The sequence below is a fragment of the Indicator indicator genome, chromosome Z, assembly GCF_027791375.1.
Source record: "Indicator indicator isolate 239-I01 chromosome Z, UM_Iind_1.1, whole genome shotgun sequence".
NCBI lineage: Eukaryota > Metazoa > Chordata > Aves > Piciformes > Indicatoridae > Indicator > Indicator indicator.
Window position 1 is genome coordinate 29,725,724 of NC_072053.1, and position 16,392 is coordinate 29,742,115.

The following is a 16,392-nucleotide window of genomic DNA, read 5'->3' on the forward strand; positions in this document are numbered from 1 at the left end:
TTCCTGACTAGAAGTATATATACAGATATTTCTTGTAAACTACTTGGAAAAAAAGCTCGATGGATGAATAGTAAGGAGAGCATCCATTTGCCAAATGCAGTTGGTAGCACATTTCCTGATTTTAGGCAATGTGCATAGTGGATGAGGTTTGGATGGTGTTCTCAAAAAGTACATGGCAGAAAGCTATTCAAACACACAATTTTTTAAGCTTTAGGGAATTTCTGTGATCCAGTTCTGTCATTTTTGTAAAGGATAAACTATATCTTGTAGTGATGCATGGTTGCGTTACAATGAAAAATTCCAATTGCAGGTGTGAACTTAGTAGGTTTTTATGTTTTTTTCTTGATTTGTTTTGTTGGGTTTTTATAGCCACTGGAATTATTGACAGCACAGAAATATTTTTCAATATATGCAATGCGGGTTTGCGTTTTTTTCATAGTTAAAGTACTGCTGTTATATGTTCATAAGACTGGCTTGTTATTTTTAAAGCTGGTAATGTGTTTTGATATCATGTTATTGGTATTTTAGAATAGGTAGCTGAAAAATTTACTGACAGAATTTTGTTTGTTGGGTTTTTTTTTCCTGTGCATATAGGAACACATTGGAATTTTGAATTTTAAATTATGGAGAGAAAAGAAATCAACAGTCTAAAATTCTAGAATTAATTACCATTTATAGTTAAAAAGTTGTATTGTACTTTACTTTCTTTGAAACACACCACTGTGTAATCTCGGTATCATTTCCCGTCCCCACCCCAGCATTTTAGATAATAATGAATGAACTTTTTAGTTGAAAAGTGTTCTTGAAGTGTTTTAAAATGAATTGTCAGAAAAGGTTTGTAATTTTGAGTAAAAGAGGATTTCTCCCTTTGAAGGGAATACCTATTTGGAGTGAAGGTTGCAGCATTTAGCTGAAGAGACTTTTTTTGCTCCTTTGGCTCTGTTAGCGAAATGTCATCTTTTGAGTTCCCACACAGGTGATTCCTTTTGTCTTCTTCCAGGAGTATGTAACATCTCTCTTGTTATCAGGCTATAAATTAATGTCAGTGAATGCTTTCTAGGAAAGCACAGTGCATCAATTTTACTTGCTACTAATTTTTCACATTTTATTAGGAGTTGATTAGATGGTTAGGTTAAAGATGAAGGCTGTCTGCAGGAGGGGAACAGCCCTCCCTGTTGAGTACTCTGTAGTGTTGTGGGCAGTGAAGAAGGTGGCATTCGATATCTGGTAGGTTAAATTATAACAACCCTACCAGGTCTGCTGAACTGAAATGTCCTCAATTGTTTTTTATGGTGTGTTGAAACCCTTTATAAAGGTTATATTTACTAACAACAATTTCTTTCTTTAAAAACACAAACAGAAATGGAGGAAGAAAATATTGTTTCATAATTACTAGGTATAGTACATCATTGTGGCATAATTAATACAAAGCTTCTACATTCTAACCTGCAAGGACACCTGATGTTTTTGTTTAAACCCTCTGTAATTTAAGAAGGGTAGGTTAGGTAACTTGAACTCTGCTACTGCTGTCATTGTTTAGACCAGAATCTGTGTTTATAAATGTTGATGCTTATAACATGACTTTTCAAAAAAATTTAGTGCAGAGGGAGGGGGAGTCATGAGCTACGTTTATATCTAAATGGTGTAGGGACTTGAAGGCAGGCCTCATATTAAGTCTAAATATTCCTGGAGGTACCCATCTTTCCAGGAAGATTTTAACTTTTTGAATTATTGAATTATATACTGACAGTTTAAAAGTGATAAAACTGTTTGAGCAGGTGGCTGTAGTAGAAGACCTTTCATTGGGCCTTTTTCTACTTGAATTAATGGTTCAAGTATTTATTGAAAGTAGGAAGGAATGGGATCAGGCCCTTTTGATGTTAGAGTGTTAGTCTTTGCCTCAGCTCATAGATGAGAGATAGTTTTATGTATACTTCATAGAAAAGTGTTCTAAAATTCCTGTGTGGTTTCTTTGGACCACCAATCCAACTTGCATTTACTAGGAATTAATCTGTAATAAATAGATCTGGCTAAGCCTTTCTTTTTGGGAGAACATGGTAACATACTGTGACTAGTTAAAAGCCAAAATGAGACGCAGTGGGAGGGAGTATTCTCACTAATGGTGTTCCCCAGGCCATAGTTCTGGGGTTAGTTTTTATTGATAGTTTGGGTGGTGGATCTGAGTGCACCCTCTAAGTTTGTAGATGGTACTAAATTGGGTCGGAGTGTTGATCTACTTGAGCATAGGAAGACTCTGAAGAGGGACATATACAGGCCAGATTGATGAGCTGAGACCAACTGCATGGGTTACACCAACACCACGTAATGCTACAGGCTGGAGGGAGGCTTCTGGAAAGCTTCCCAGAATCAAAGGACCTGCAGGGTGCTGGGTGACAGCTGGCTGAACATGAGCCATCAGTGTGCTCAGGTGACCAAAAAGGCCAACAGCATCCTGGCCTGTAACAGGAATAGTGGCCAGCAGGAGTAGGGAAGTGATTGTGATTGTGCCCCAGTACATGGCACTGATAAGGCCGCACCTCAAATATTGTGTTCAGGTTTGGATCCCTCACTACAAGGACACTGAGGTGCTGGAGCATGTCCAGAGAAGGGCAGTGAAGGTGGTGAAAGATCTAGAGCACAGGTCTTCTGAGGAGCAGCTGAGGGAACTGGGGTTGTTTAGTCTGGAGAAGGGGAGGCCGAGGGGAGACTTCATTGCTCTCTACAGCTACCTGAAAGGAGGTTGTAGAAAGCTGGTGGTTGGTCACTTCTCCAAAGGTAGCAAGCAAGAAGATGAGAGGAAACAGCCTCAAGTTTTTTCGCTGGAAGAGTGGACAGGCATTGGAATGGGCTGTCCAGGGAAGTGTGGGAATCGCTGTCCCTGGAACTGTTCAGAACACGTACAGATTTGGTGCCGAGGGACATACCTTGGTGATGGCCTTGGTAGCGCTAGGCTGACAGTTGAACTCAATGATCTTGAAGGTCTTTTCTAACCTTAATGATTCTGTGATGTAAGCAGCAATTATTCCACTCCTCCATGCAAGTGTTGAGTGGAGACAAAAGCAAGAATGCTGTGTATGCCCGTGCTTTTTTGTCTACCTCCTTTACTCTGTGTGCACTTTACAGCTTACCTGCCTCTTGACTCTTAAGTGCTTCAACTGGTAAACATCCTCTTGCAAAGTCTATCTTAGTGTGTGTGTGTATGACCTTTTTCAGTATACAGAGTACTGCAGCTGAATGTAATCCAGTGATGCCAGTTGTACAGCCTGCTCTGAAATGTACAATGTAAACAAATGGCAAAATGGAAAGATTTCCCTCTTTGTTTCTTCAACTTCTAAAAACAATTGGTGATGCAATATTTTGGATGGGATCTCTGTATATATCTCTTCTTCCTGCCAAATTTTCATGTGATATTGCTTCCCACATTACACTTTCCTGGTATTTCGAGAATACTAAATCAGTTTTGGACTTTAAGTGTGGTTTTCTGTTATTTACATTATAAATAGCTAATGTATAACATCTTACTTGTAGTCTTCATCCCAGACCTTACACGCCCTGTCCATCAAGTTTAATACTAGTACGACAAATGAAATGCCTCTGACAGTGCTTGAGCCAGGATCAGTGTCATGCTTATATAAAATTCAAAAGAAATCCTCAAGTTTTGTTATTCAGTGATAGTGTTGAGAGCCAAGGCTGGGCTTTCATGTTATGCAAACAGGAGTGGATTTAAGTCTGATCTTAAGAATTTGAGACCTTGGTTCAATAGGGTGCTATGTTGACTAGTGGCATTTTTCCTAAGCAAACATCTGCATGGTATATAACATACCTTGTTACTAGCCAATAAAGCTTTTATTATACTGAATGCAAAATAGGACCATAATGCAGACTTCTGAAACAATGTACATATCTCGTTCTGTATTGTAAATCAGATATCCTGTGTGTGGGTAACTGTAGAACTTGCCATCTCCAAAGAGCTACACAAATACAGCCTTCCTACTAGGTTGTTTGGGTGAAGGTGAGCTTTAACACGAGCTCAGCAGTGGAAGAGGTGAAAGCAGTGTGACTTGTGGCAGTGAGTCAGGCATTAGGATTAGGACCTGGGTTCATGCCGCTAGAGTGCACTACTTCCCTCTTACTTAATTGAGAGAATGGTTAAATATGCTGGTAGGTGTTGCATGTTTCCCGGTGAAGGCTTTGAAATGTTGTTGCAAACTTGCTGAGCTACTGGGAGTTTCACACTGGTCTTAATGAGATGCAGCTCTGCTTCTTCAGCTATCTTTTCACAAAGAAATGTTTTTATTACTGTCAAATCTTTATGACTGTTGTGATGGAATGACAAAGAGGTATTGTAAACTAGTTGGGGTTGTTTTGGTCCCTTATGATTTTGTTGATGAAAAGGGTATGTACAAAAGAAAGAGTAATCATATTTGAAATTAAAGCAAGTTCTTTATGTAATTTCTCAGAAATAGATTGACTTTAACAAGAGGTTCTTGATAAAGAGATATAGTATTTTATTTATTATTAAGTTGTTGCTTTTTCCCTGTACAGGTTTCCACTTGAGTGGCACAGTGACAGAGCCTGCAATGCAATCGGAGCCAGAAACTATTTGCAATGTAGCTATCAGCTTTGATCGTTGCAAGATTACCTCAGTGACCTGTAGCTGTGGAAACAAGGACATATTTTACTGTGCCCACGTTGTGGCACTCTCTTTGTACCGGATCCGCAAGCCCGATCAGGTCAAACTGCATCTTCCCATTTCAGAAACACTCTTTCAAATGAACAGAGACCAACTACAAAAATTTGTACAGTATTTGATCACAGTGCACCACACAGAAGTTTTGCCAACTGCTCAAAAATTAGCAGATGAAATTCTTTCTCAGAATTCAGAAATTAATCAAGTCCATGGTGAGTCCTTTTGCTTCATTCCCTCTTTGGTATTGAGCTTTTTGGGTGATGTTCTGGAGTGTGACCTGCTGAGGTCCTTTCTGCAATTATTCTGCAATCCTGTTGTATTTAGTAAAGAGCATGCTTTGCTTTAAAGTGTTTAGAAAGCAATACTTTTCAGAAGAGAAAAGAATTCATCCATAAGTAATGGATTGAGTTGTCTTCAGCGTGGTTAATATGTGGCCTGATCTGCTTCACACTTGTATTTTCCAGCTATGAAAACTCTGGGTTTAGCAGTGCTCTTTCTATTGCCACACTGCTTAAAGGAGCAAATCTACCAGCAATGGTCTTTTGGTTGTTATTTAGTTCTTTTTGAACTAATCTTCTGACATTTTGATTGGGTAATCTTCTTTTCATTACAAAGCACAAAGGAAGTAGGTATTATTTAGTGGTGTTTTTGTTGTTGTGAGTTTTTTCCCTTTCATTAGATATACTTTTATACATACTTTGAGATTTGATTTCTGTATGAATGCAGGAGAAACAGAAGGATCTCTCTTTTAGTTGCTTTTTAATTTTGATTCTGCAGCAGCATACATCTTTGGCAAATTCTTTCCTGCTCCTTTTGCTGCATGTGGTTTTAATGACTGTTTTCTCGTACTGAACATCTTACGTTTGTTAAAGGGTGCTCGATGTGACTTGAGGCTTCTGAGGAGGGTTTTCTATGGATCTTGCTGAATGGAAAGCAGGTAATTGTGGGTTTGAGGTGACCCAGCTAGTTTATTAAAACCCTGTGTCCTTACATGGTCACCTGATAGATGTGTTCTCTGAGGTGAGGTGTAAGTGTAAGGACAGCTTAGATGGGAAGAATAAGTTATCTAAATATCTAAGAATACCTTATTTGTTGTCAGGAACAATTCTTGTGTTTTCAGTATTTAAAAGAGATCTATTTCAAGGAATTTGCAATGCAAACATAACAAAGCTACTTAATATTAGAGGAAGAAAATAATGTGTGTTAGGTACAGTGTAGTCAAAACAAAAGAAGGGAGTCTCTCAGTAACAAGACTCATCTGCAGCCTAGCCCTTCTCCTTAGGGTCTAGTGACTCTGTCAGGCCCAGGGAGGCGGTGCTACATGAAGATGACTTTCAGGAGCAGTGTTTTCCAGCTTTAGGGGCTATGGGGAATATGGCCAGAGGCAAGCTGATTGCTGTAGTTGTTATGGATCGTAAGGAGGTTGGCAGAGCTGCCTGGTGTTGGGGGAAGGAAAGGGAAGCTGAAACATAAAGCCGTAGAGGAAGGTGTTCGGGTGTTCTAAGCTGAAGGCACATAATGCATAAGAGTTGGTAACGGTCTAAACATGGATGATTAAGGAGAATGAGGAATTTCAGTGAGTATGAGAATGGTGCAGGAAAGTGAGTCAAGGGTGATTAGAAAACAGGAAAGCAGGTGAAAGGAAGGACAAATGATGGCTATATATGACTACATTAGCTACACTATGGCTAATGTAAGAGAAGTGAGAAGCTGTTGCAGAGTGCTTAAATTTGATCAATATTAACTCTGTAATTATACTAATTATAGGCATGTTAGTCTTTGACAGCCATTTTCTTATTGTCAAAATACCTCATTACTCATTAGTATTTAACAGCAAAAAGAACAGGAGAGGAAAAACTAAGTTGATCATTAGTTATGGAATTTCATGATAAGAGTACAGTAGTTTAGAATTATCCAAATAAACAAAATGGAGCTGTTTTCCTAGTAAATAAATTGCTGTATGTCTTTATTGACTTTATTTCTTAATAAAGTAACAAAAATTAAAAAAAAAAAAAAAAAAACAAAGGACCCATAATTCAGGCAGCATAAGAAAATAAACTGCTGTTACCAAAGACAGCTCGGTTACAAAAGAGAATCTATAGCCTCCTGCTTTTTATGTTGGACTCCTATAAAACCATGGCCTGTTTTTTTTCAGTGTTTCACAATGTTAAGTAATTGCAGAATTCTTATAAGGATAAAGTAAGCTCCTCTTACATACCAATAAAGCTTTCTTCTGGAATTCATGCAGTAATTCTGTTATTTTGATCTTTAATAAAATTCCTTAAATTAATAAAGTTAATCAAAAGAAAACTGGTTCCAGTAGCATAGGCTGGTGAACGTAAGTTTACTCTTCACTCTGTGATACCGACTGTGCTGCAGATGCTCAGTTTGTAATACAAAATTCCGTTGTATCCCTGTGTTGCCCTGAACAGTTTAACTTCAGTAAACTAACATTTGAAGAGGATTTATGTTGAAAAGTGCTTGAAGGCACTGGTTAGTAAGAGGAAAAACTTAGATAAATGTGCTCATAAAAGTGAAAGGAGATCTGGCACATTGAGAAAGAGGAGGAACAGCTTTGATCAACGGGAAGTTCTGAATCTGGAGTTGGATAAGGAAATTCTTGTTAGTGATACCTACAGGTGTTTTAAATTCAGTGTTTATATAAAAGCTTTTTTTTTTTTTGTCTTTTTTCCCCTCTGTGGTTTCTGTCCTAGTTTTTATGTATTTCCAACAATAAGCAAAAGAAATTTGTACGTAAGAGTGATCTGGGTCATGATGAGCTCTGACCACAGCGGTCTTGTTGATTAGTTTATGAACTGGCTAGGGAGGTGGAACAGCTCTTGCAGCGCTTTCCTTTCACAAAGGTGAGTTGTATAATTGTTCATTTGCTCAAAGTGCTCTTCTGCAGCATTCTGTGTCTGACTTTGGCCTCACATCCTTGTGAGGGAGGTTACTTGGGGAACTAGTGAAGTGACATACACTAATTACATGGGTTTTGAAATGACAAATCCCTCTTGAGTTCCTTGGTGAATACAGGTGATACAATATACTTTCTTCAAAACTGAGCCTCTGCAATGAAGGATAACAGGGTGCTGTTAGAAATACTGGAATGTATTGTCTGTTCACTAAGTTCTTCAGGAGAGCTAAATGGTTCTTTAGAATCCTTTTGCCATGCTAATTTTCGCTTGATGGTGATTACATCACAAGAGGATTTTGCATGTTCTTAGAGCCTTTGAGAAGATGTATTGCCTTCTGATTTTCTCAATATGACTCTGCTCCAGCTGTATGTGTTCCTGAAGATTTCAAGACTGGAGATCTGTGGGGTCCAATCTATACTGGAAGGCAACTGTAGGTGTTTGTACTGATTCCTCGATGCCCTCACTGCGTAACTCTTCTCTTCACTTTGAGGTTCAGTCCTAGATGCTGACTCTAGAAGCTGGATGTGAATTTGGACCCTGCTTAGTTGAGGCTCTTTTCCTCCCTGCTAAATTTTTGTACTGTTGTAGCAGATGTGCTGGCAGGTGTGTATGGCTAGGAAGAGAACAGCCAGCATGACCAATTGCCAGGTACATTTGTCATTTGGATCTGTCTTTTCTTTGGTATGAAACTTTAACTTAAATTGCTTGGAAGGTCAAGGTCAAACTATGTTCCTGAGAATTTGAGTGGAAATAGGAAAGTATCTTCAAGTTTGGGGGAGGGTTCTCTCTATATGAGGTAAGTCTGTTTACATATTAATATCATGTTAGCATTGATTTTGTATTATGTGTGTAGCGAAAAAGGGTCTGTCTTTTATTGGTATAAGGACAGCCTAGCAAACTAATTAAATTATTGATGTTTTAAGCTGTACTGTTTCTTTCCTGAATGTTTAGTGCTGTTGTTGCAATCTCTAGTTCTAGAAGAACTGTATGGATTTCTCCAGATTTCTTCCATTCTCTGATTTTCCTACTCAGCATATCAGTCACTCACCAGTACGAAAAGCCTGGGGAGCTGTTTCTTTGTTGAGGCAGATCTAGGTACCTTGTCTGCTAACACTGATCTGTAGTATACTACAAGTGCTGGTGAAGGCATTCAAGGAAGAAACATCTGTACAAAAAATAGCTTTTAAAAAAGTTTTCATGGTATCTGTTGTTGTTTCTCTATATTGTAAGTTCCAAAGGGCAATCCAGAGGTACAGATGAATGTGTTTTAATATGAACTTAATGTATTTAACTGAAATGGAGATTTTTGTGGAAAATTATAGGGTAGGATAGAATGAACAACCGAATACAATGTATTGCCCATGTACTAGAAAAGGGAACATTTAATGTTAAAGAAGATACATTATTAAAGAGAAAAAAAAAAGAAAGATGGAATTATTCATTTTAGTCCTATTTAAACTGGCAAAATTCATGGAGAGACTAGTTGAAAATGCAAATGTAGAAAATATCAGGTCAATTTCCTTAGAAGAGGCATGAAAATGAAGTATCTCAATGCTTAGTATTAGAATAATTTATTGAACCAGAACTGAGAAGGAAGTTACAAGAAGCCTAGCCAAAACTAAAGAAATTTCAGAAACTCGTGTAGAAGTAAATAAGTAATACAGTGTAAAATAGAAGGAAAGAGTGATAGCTGCAAAATAGGATGAAAGAAATTTGATTTATGAAATTCAGATTTTTAGGAAAGGTATTTTCAAGTACATTAAACAGTAACATAATACTTATTATGTAGAACATAAACAGTGGGATTTTGTTTTCAGACATAGAAGGTAAAAATAAATGTAAATATGATATGTTAGTCTGTACTGATAAAGAAGTTCTATTGTCTGCTACATACAAGTAGACTTTGAAACTTAGCGCTCCATGATTTTGCTGTATGTGCAGATAGAAAGGAATTTTTTTTTTTAAGTTAAAAACTTGTTGGGAGACTTACCAACTTTCTTCAATAAATTAGCACAGCCAGTCCTGTCTTTGTATTTTCTGTTGTTATTACTGGCTGCTTCACAGCCATTTCTCTTTTTCTTTGATGCTGTGCACTGCTGAACAGGTGCTACATCCCACCCAAGAGTTCTGAAATTAAGTAGGAGATGAAGTGACTTGTCTGAACGTTGCATCCTTTGGAGAATATATTTTGAATTTTTTTTATGATGTTTGGTTTTTTGGTAATAATTCTGAGTTTATAACATTAATTGCTAGTCTGTTGTGAATCAACTTCCAGAAGTGTTAGTTTCTATCTGGGACTGTTCAGTCTTGTATAGTTCTCTGTAAATCATGGTTTTTGTGTGTAATACTTCTTCTCCGTGTTCTTCTACTTAGTAGTGCCATGAGATAACATTTAATAAAATTTAAATTATCTACAGTTCTTATGTACTATAAATTTAAGAAGATTTTTAGAAAATGAAGTTTAAAGAAGTTTCAGTATGGCTATGAGTGAATAATATTGCATGGTTTCATTTGAAGCCAACTCTTGTGATGTAATTGGTCATTGGTATGTCCATACTGCAGTTGTAAATTCATGATTGGCTACAGAGAGCAAGTATCACGTGAATGCATATATTTTTTCCAAGGCTTAAGCATACGTCAGGCAAGAGATAAAAGGATTCCATAATTCTGCATCTTCGATGTTACAACTTTTACCGAGTTCCTGTTATCAGGTCCCTGCATAACTCCCTAGGTCACAGTGACTACTGGCAGTCAACCTATCTATGTTTTCCTTTCTAGCTGCACTCTGTTCCCAGGGTGTGCCGCCCATCAGGGTTAAAGCATCTCCTACTATCAGTAAGACAGTGTCTGGAGGTCTGGTCCCTAAATCAATTCCTTCATTGTGATACTTCAAAAATAAGGATCAGGGAAGCAGATTGCGTTCAAGACTATTTTCTGTTGTTGTAACCAGATTTCACAATTGATCTTCACCTAAGTACTTTGCAATATGGGCAATTCTTATCCTATTTTAGTCAGTGCACCTTACTTCACCTGTGCTTACTTTTTCAGGTTATGTTTTCCATATGCAACTTCAATTGCTGAATGTGATTGCTTGTATTTGAAAGTAGTTGCCCTTAAAATTGCTACGTCTATGGTCAAAGTTATTTCTTTAAATGCTTCTGTTTCTTAGACCTTAGGAGTTGGTTGTATTTAACACGTAACCTGCTATGACCATAAGTATAAAAGGCTATTAGCAGGTTTTCAAATTTCATTTGTGTGTCAGTATTATAAACTGTTGTGCACAATATTCCTGCTTTGATTGCTAAAATTTCAACTTAGTAATTTTAGTAAAAGAACAGTAGTAAGTCTGTCTGTATCTATACACAGAGTATAAATACCTTATTTATTGTATTTAACTGTAAGTACATGACGTAAAACCTATTTCAAGCATCAGTCATAGTAGAAGCTAAAGCCAGAGGTTAGAGGGAGGGAGATGAATGTGTTAGTGTCTATAAACTGACACAGTTTAATTGCAAATTTTACTCTTTAGTATAATTATACTGTACTTTTCATTTTCTTAGTTCAGATGTGAAATAATTTATCTTCATGACACCCCTCTAAAGCATGTAAGTAATGCTGATTTATAAGTGGGAACAGGATTTCATCTTGGTACCAAACTGTACTTGCAGAAATTAAATTCAAGACTGCCAGTATTCTTCTCCACAGCCAATCTGGTCTCATGTCTTCAGGAGAAAAGTGGCTATATAGAAATGCTGTCTGTTGTGCTGGGTGATCTATTTGAGTGGGAGAGGAAACATGGTGCATCAGTTAGTATTCACCTTACTTTGTGACCATAATGAGTTTGAAAAGTGCCTAATTGTGAGAGATGGAGCTGACCCTGTCTCAACCATAGAACAAGAGTCATATAGACAGTGGAAATTGAGGCTCCCCCAGTGACACTACTGTGGACTGCTGCCAGGGTGCAAAGGCAGTTTGAACTCATACCTGATTGGACACACCGTCTCTGAACCTTCTTAGCCCATGGCTATTGTTGAAGACAACAGTGTTGAAAGATAAGAGAATTACAACTGTAGCTGGTGCTGGTTGCATGAATTTCTTCTGTAAATCCTGATTAGGAATTTTATCATATCGAGTGCAGCCTTTGTAAGATCTTGTAAGGTAATACTGCTCTGAATTGGACATATCCATAGTACTGTGCTGTACAGCATTGCAATGCTCAGACCCTCAGCTTTTGTAGTTAGCTTTTACATTCTTCTAGACTACTGGAATGAAAATAACACTGGTGTAAGTATAGTAATGTTGAGCCCCTGGGAAAAGTATATTTGGAATTGTGCTGGGAGAAGAGGCGCTTGTGGGGTCAGTGCTGCTGGCTCCAGACAGCAGGCACTGTTGTTCCTCTCAAAGAACCCTGTTGTTAAGGAATCTGTGGTAGCTGTGTTGAAACTTAACCTTGTAGCACAAACTGACCGATGAGCTTTTGATAAAATGTAAACAGTTCCAAAAGGAATTTTGGTTTTTTTTTTCCTTAAATAGGAAGGCTTAGCTGAGGAATCTTGAGCTATTTTTAACTCAATTTAAAAGCAGCCATCCCAAGATTATTTGAAGATAAATCTCCATCAAAGTAAAGGATAAATAAAAGTGTATTTTACATATTGGTGCCTCTATATAGTTCCTTTTCACAGGTCTTCCTTTTCTCTGTTTTAGAGTAATGAAATATTTAAACTATTTGGAAAGTGATACTGCAAACCTGAGTCTGTGTAACAGCTGCTCTCCTTGTTCTCATGTGGCTTGATTTCTGCTTTTATCTTATTTGCAACTGAAGACTTACCAGTATGTTTCATGTTGCTGGCTGAATTGAAAAGTCCCTTAAAACTAACATGCTATAGATGGAAGCACTCACAGAAAAGGAGGTTTTTCATTCCATGTTTTTATATTGTCTTAGACTTGATTCCTGTCTTGTGACACACTGTTAGGGTTTTTATGAAAGGCAGAAGAGTTCATTCATGTCTTCAAAGACACAATTTCTTAGTAATCTAAACACGTGTGTGCTTCTCTAGATATATGTTTATATACAGTAGCGCAGCATTCTCGGCTGTATGCTCTGAAGGTGAATGCAGTGTAGGAAGCTGCTGAGCTGGAGGATTTTTTTAAAATTTTATTTGCTGAGCGACTAGTAGACATGACATACCTCTGAAATTGTAAAACAAAGCCTTGAATCAATAGAATCAATGTTTAATTCCCGTAGCCCTGAAGAGTTGTATATATCTTCGCATTTCAAGTTCTCAAGACTTGTTTGTAAAAACAAGTTTAAAAAAATCTGACTGTATAATATTCCTTCCCTGACAGTTTTGGGGGTTTTGTTTGTTTGTTGTTGGGGTTTTTGGTGGGGGGAGAGTGGGGAGGGCTGGATTTTTTTTTTTATTTGTTTGTGTTTTTGGGTTTTTTTGTTTTGTTTTGTTTTGTTTTTTTAGGTTTTTTTTTGTTTTTGTTTTTTTTTTGTTGTGTTTTTTGGCCACAGAGTTAATACGAACTTGGATTTCAGTGTTAGAGTGATTCAGTTTCTCATGTCATCTCAAAACCTGACAGAGATAGAGATTACACAGTTGTGACAAGCCCAAAATCAACATGTCAAATAAGCTTGAGTCTTGGGCATGCTTTAAATACCTTACATTGGTATAGTGGTGCACTACTATGAGTTATATCCCTGGCAGTCTGGACAAGTGCTTTTCAGCCTTTTCAATTTGAATACCTTTTTAAAACTATCTAGTAGAAATGCAGTCTTCTTCAGGAAAATGTAGATTGCTAGATGGTGCAAGAACTTGTTTTAGTTAGTTAATTCTGTCAGCCTTCAGAAGAGGTGGAAAATCACTCACCACAACCACAGACTTTTGACTTTAGAGCATCCTGTGACCAATGCATTGGGTGATGTAAATGTAGTCACTTCATACTAGGTTAATTCAGGTAGAGTTGCTCTGAATTGACTTTGTGATGATTACATTGCCTATGTAAAAATACTTGTATGGAATCAGAAGCAGTTTCACATAGCTCTAACTCTTATTTAAGATAGAAATGCCTTTAGTGCTTTAAGAACTTGGATTTGTTTGGGGATTTTTTTATACTCTTTGTTTAGGTTTGCAGAGCCATCACAGCTCAGAGGCACCGAGGGTGATGATTTTCCTCATGTCCATCAATAGCAGCGCTCACTATCAGTCACTTAAACCTGAACAAGATTGTGGAAGGTACAGGAATTACACAGGTGTTTTGGGGAGAGTGGTTTTAACATCACAGTTGTAGAAATACTATGCAAAGTCTAATTTTCTAGATAAAAGCGTTCAAGTATAGCTGATCAAATGGGATGAAAAAACCTTATCTTGATTTAATGTTTTGTTATAAAATGTAAATATCATAGAGTGTAATTTCTAAGTGCTTAAAACTGATGAGAATAAATTTAAGTCTGTTTTAAAGAGTGCTTAAATTAAAGCAAAATCATCCAAAACAGGACAAACACAAATTCTAAAAGCTACTACTCTGCAGTAGTCCTCTGCCCTGGATCCATGAGCCTCTTCTTTATAATAGAACATAATGAATTCTTTTCTTGCTGCTTGCAGGTGCTCCTGACCCAACAGCAGGTGCTAGCATAGATGATGAAAACTGCTGGCATTTGGATGAGGAACAGGTCCAAGAACAGGTTAAACTCTTTCTTTCCCAGGGTGGATACCATGGATCAGGGAAGCAGCTCAATTTGCTTTTTGCAAAGGTGCGTTGAGTACTGTAAACTTTTTTCCTCTCCTCCATTCCCCAAGCCAGTTTGTACTTGTTTGTGCGTTACGCAAAGTCCTGTTGTTCTAAAACAAGACAAAGCCTTGAGAACATGATGACAACTTAATTACGAGTTTGTACAGCAGTGCACTGCAATCTGATACATCTTGAGATCAGTGTAACGATGTGAAGTAACATTTCAATCATCTGCAGCTTTGCTGTTCTCCTTCCCACTTCCAGAATGTTGGAAAGACCTGTAGAAATTAGTCTTGCTGCAGTTTTTGTGGTACACAAGTGGATTACTTGTGAAAAAAAATGTCTTTGAGGAATTGCAGTGGGATACTGAAACAAAATTGCTAAAATTGGGAAGACAGGATAATTTTTTTTTGCTTAAAAAATTCACATTGCATTTCTTATTTAACAGAGATGGAATATTTAACACTGCAGCATATTGTCTGTTCTGTGATTTCTTTGGGTTTTTTTCAGTTTGTATTAAAAGACTTGTTTCCTAGGTGCGAGAGATGCTAAAGATGAGAGATTCAAATGGAGCTCGCATGCTGACGTTGATAACAGAACAGTTCATGGCTGACCCTCGCCTGTTGCTTTGGAGGCAACAAGGAACTGCAATGACTGACAAGTATAGGCAGCTCTGGGATGAATTGGGTAAATGCAGACTTCAAATTTATTGAGGTGTTTATATGCATAATGAAGAAACAATTACATATATATATGGTGGAGAGGAACTTTATTGTGGTATTAGGTAAAGCAGATCAGGCTTTTCTGCAATTTTGCTTGTTTGGTTGAGGTTGGGCAGAATTGAATTTCTAATCTACAACGTGAGACAGTTGCAGTTGGAGGGGAGGAAGCACAGTGTGAAATAAGTGCAACAGAAGGGTAAGTGTAAAGACTGCTAGTGCTAAGCTGAAGAGGTTAAGGGAGAAATCAATGCCCAACCAGAGAGAAAACCAAGGGAATGAGAGAAGATTCATTAAAAGTAGCAGCAGAAGAAAGTACAAGTCCATTACTGAGCAGGAAAGAAGATCAAATGAAAAAAGGGCTAAAACAGTTAACACTGCTTTACAGCTGTGAACAGATACATGACTTAGTTGTACAGTGGAAAGAGGAATTGAAATGAGAAAGGAGTGTTTAAACTGGTAAGGCCTGAGAACACTTGTTCTGAAGTGTTCCAGAAACTTGGTAATAAAATTTTGAACTACTGCTTCAGTAGTAGTTCTCAAAATCTATGGGAATTTGTGTTAGTGAGGGAGAATTCAAAAGGGTTTGAATGTGACTGTAACTAATAGATTCTCAGATTCACAGATTGGATTGGAAGGGACCCTCAAAGGTCACCTTGTCCAAGCCCCCTGCAGTGGGCAGGGACAGCTCCAACTAGATCAGGCTGCCCAGGGCCACCCCAAGACTGATCTTGAATCTCTCCAGGGACAGGACTTCAACTACACACCTGGGCAGGCTGTTCCAGTATTTTACCACTCTCATTGTAAAGAACATCTTTGTTATGTCCCACCCAAATCTACCCTGCTCCATTTTCAAACAATTGCCCCTGATCCTATCGCTACAAGCCTTTAAGCAGTCCTTCCCCAGCCTTGCTGTAGGCCCCTTTCAGATATTGAAATGTAGCTGTAAGGTCTCCACAGAGCCTTCTTCTTTCTGAGCTGAACAGCACAAATTTTTTCAGCTTGTCTTAACAGGAGGGGTGCTTCAGCCCTCTTTGTGGTCCTCCTCTGGACCCTCTCCAGGAGGTCCATGTCTCTCTGGTGTTGGGGGGCCTCTCAGTTCTGGACACAGTACTCCAAGGTCTCACCAGTGCAGGGTAGAGGGGCAGAATCATCTCTCTCAACCTGCTGGCCATGCTTCTTTTGATGCAGCCCAGGATGCGATTGGCTCTATGGGCTGCAAGCACACATTGTTGGCTCATGTCCGGCTTCTCATACACAGTACCCCCAAGTCCTTTTCTGCAGGGCTGCTCTCAATTTTGTCATCCCCCAGCTTGTATTGATACTGAGC

At 38.1% G+C, this 16,392-nt stretch overlaps 1 protein-coding gene across 2 annotated transcripts in view; it reads left to right on the plus strand.

Annotated features, from left to right (window-relative positions):
* Positions 1–16,392, plus strand: part of ZSWIM6 (zinc finger SWIM-type containing 6) — a 121,117-nt gene that overhangs the window by 64,936 nt on the left and 39,789 nt on the right. For both annotated transcript variants that reach the window (XM_054397385.1, XM_054397386.1), the window contains exons 2-4: positions 4,546–4,902; positions 14,217–14,365; positions 14,880–15,030. In XM_054397385.1, coding sequence (XP_054253360.1) covers positions 4,546–4,902; positions 14,217–14,365; positions 14,880–15,030 — 657 coding nt within the window. The remainder of the gene's footprint in view (positions 1–4,545; positions 4,903–14,216; positions 14,366–14,879; positions 15,031–16,392) is intronic.